This window comes from Elephantulus edwardii, unplaced genomic scaffold (assembly GCF_000299155.1).
Source record: "Elephantulus edwardii isolate Elephantulus edwardi_28Jun2011 unplaced genomic scaffold, EleEdw1.0 scaffold00131, whole genome shotgun sequence".
In the NCBI taxonomy this organism is placed as follows: Eukaryota; Metazoa; Chordata; class Mammalia; order Macroscelidea; family Macroscelididae; genus Elephantulus; species Elephantulus edwardii.
Window position 1 is genome coordinate 4,175,530 of NW_006399881.1, and position 2,501 is coordinate 4,178,030.

General features: G+C 35.1%; 1 protein-coding gene across 1 annotated transcript in view; it reads right to left on the bottom strand.

The window, feature by feature from the left end:
* KIAA1210 (KIAA1210 ortholog) overlaps positions 1-598 on the bottom strand; it is a 72,807-nt gene extending 72,209 nt beyond the window's left edge. The window contains exon 1 of the mRNA XM_006893818.1: positions 547-598. Coding sequence (XP_006893880.1) covers positions 547-598 — 52 coding nt within the window. The remainder of the gene's footprint in view (positions 1-546) is intronic.
* Between the last annotated feature and the right edge of the window lie 1,903 nt (positions 599-2,501).

The window sequence follows — 2,501 nt, forward strand, 5'->3', positions numbered from 1 at the left end:
ATTGCAGATCAATCTCACTATCACAGTTGGAGGTGGAAGAGAAAATATTAGAAGACTGAAAAACTAAATGGAGACAAATGAATCTAATGTCATTAGACATTTGCTATTAACTTTGTTTTCTTGTGATTTGGGGTTCCCCCCCAAGGGCTACTGCCATTGCTGTCCAGTCAGCTCCAAGTGATAGAGACCCCATGTGCGCCAGCATGAAACCCTGTTTGATACTGTGCTATCCTCATAAACTCTGCCATACTTAATAAGTTCATTGTTGCAGCAGCTGTGCCAATCTATCTCCTTAAGGGTCTCTTCTTTGCTGACTGTCCACAGGCATGATGTCTTTTTCTGGAAACTAGCCTCTCCTGATAGCATACCCAAAATAGGTAAGATGGAAGTGTCACCATCCTTGCCTTAAAAAGGGCCAGCCTGTCTGAACTTCCTCCAAGACAAATGTGTTTGTTCTTTTGGCATCATCACTCCTCAACACCATAATTCAAAATAGGAAACAAATCTTATTCTAGTTATCAGACTTTTATGGGGTTACTTACTTACCCTCCTCAGTGGCATCCAGAGCCTCAGAAACTTCACTAAGTGATTCCGCCATAGTAGAATCACTAAAATAAAATACAGAGTAAAAAGAACAAAATATTCATTATTTGATGCACAGTGTATAACACAATCATTTCACCTCATTTCTTATGTCCCAGTTAGGTTCTTAAACTATTCAAGAAAAGAGATTAAAGAAAATTGCCATTAGAAAGAATTTCTCCTCCTAGAACTTCTCCTCCAAGGTTAAAAAAAAAGAATTTATTCTTTTTTTTTATTTTTTGCTTTAAAATAAGACAATGTTTCTATGTGTATGAAATGTCCAAAGTAGCCAAATACATGGGTACAGAAAATAGATTTATGGTTGTTCAGTGTATAGGAGGCAAAGAAAATTTAATGTACCATGATCTGTCAAAAGAATAAGCCAATCTGTCTTGGAAGATATACAGTCAGAATGCTCCTTAGAATCAAGGATGGTGAAACTTCATGTAACATACTTTGGGCATGTTAACAGTAGAGGCTAGGCCCTGGAGAAAGACATTAAGCATGGAAAGGTAAAGGCTACTGAAAAGAAGATCTTCAACATGATGAATTGACACAGTGTCTCCAATGGGCTTAAGCACAACAGAGATTATGAGGATGATTCAAGACTGAGCAAGGATGCATTCTATTGCACATGGGGTCATTGTGAATCAGAGCCCATGAGATGGCACCTGATCACAACAACAAAGCATGGCTTGGGAAGAAGGGGAAGTTAAGGGTTATGGCTAAAGGTATATTTTCTTTTCAGGTGATAAATACATTCTAAAATTGACTGTGGTGATGATTATACAACTCTGTGTCCAAACTATCCACTCATGATGCTAACCTAGACAGCACATAGTTTGCATAAAATGAGATATGAATAGCTAACACACAGACCCTCCACTCCACATTTTCATTTATCAAATTTTCAGAAAAGTCTTAATTTGCTGATATACCTTTGCTGGTGAGAATGGGAGAGGAGAGAATAGTCAAGCACTCCCATCGACTCAATATCTTCTCATACACTGAGTAAAATGCTCTATCTCTTTGAACGGAAATTGGAAAAATACACAGCAAAATGTATAATGCTCATATCTTTTGTTCAAGTAGGACCACTGCTAGAAATTTACCTTGTAGATAGACTCACACTTGGTTGCAAAAATATTTTTTTAAAAAAGAAATTGAATGCAAGAATGTTTATCACATAAATCTCTGAAACTATTGCCCTGAGATAATATTTTTTTAAAAAAATCCCCTGAAATCTTCTTTAAACCAAACAACAGATTAGTTTAATTCGTTTTTTGGTGGGGTGTTTTTTAAAGTCTGCTTGAAACATTGTAATCTTTTAAATAACTATCTATGTGTGACCAAATTGCCAACTGCACCATCAAGGTTAGATAGGAAACTTAGGAGGCAAAGAATTTATATTATGGGAGAAGGAACAATTCAGAAAAGGAAGATGAGAGGTGTTGTGTAGTTTGCAGAATATAATAAATGTCACTGAATTGGATGTGCAGAGATTGTTGAATTAGTATATGTTTTGCTGGCTATATTTTAAACAAAAATATTTAAAAGAGAGAGAAATGGAGCAGTCATATCTTTTTAAATTTTATCTCATTCATTTTAATGAACATTTACAGAGATTTTGGATTTCCATTTATTCGTTGTTGCAGAAGCAGTCATACCTTATGGAGATCGTCTCAATGATGACAAATTGCCTTGTCATTAATATCCTCAAAACAGTAATGTGTACAATCACAATAAAATTGGTCATTTCTTGGGATTTCATTATGATTCTACATAAATGGTTAATATTTAAAGACAAAACAGAATGTTTATCATGGCATTGTTTTAAATAGTCAAAAATAGGAAACAATCAAAGTGACTATCAATATCAAACTCACATAAGTCTACATCATGGGAGAATTACCTGTTTC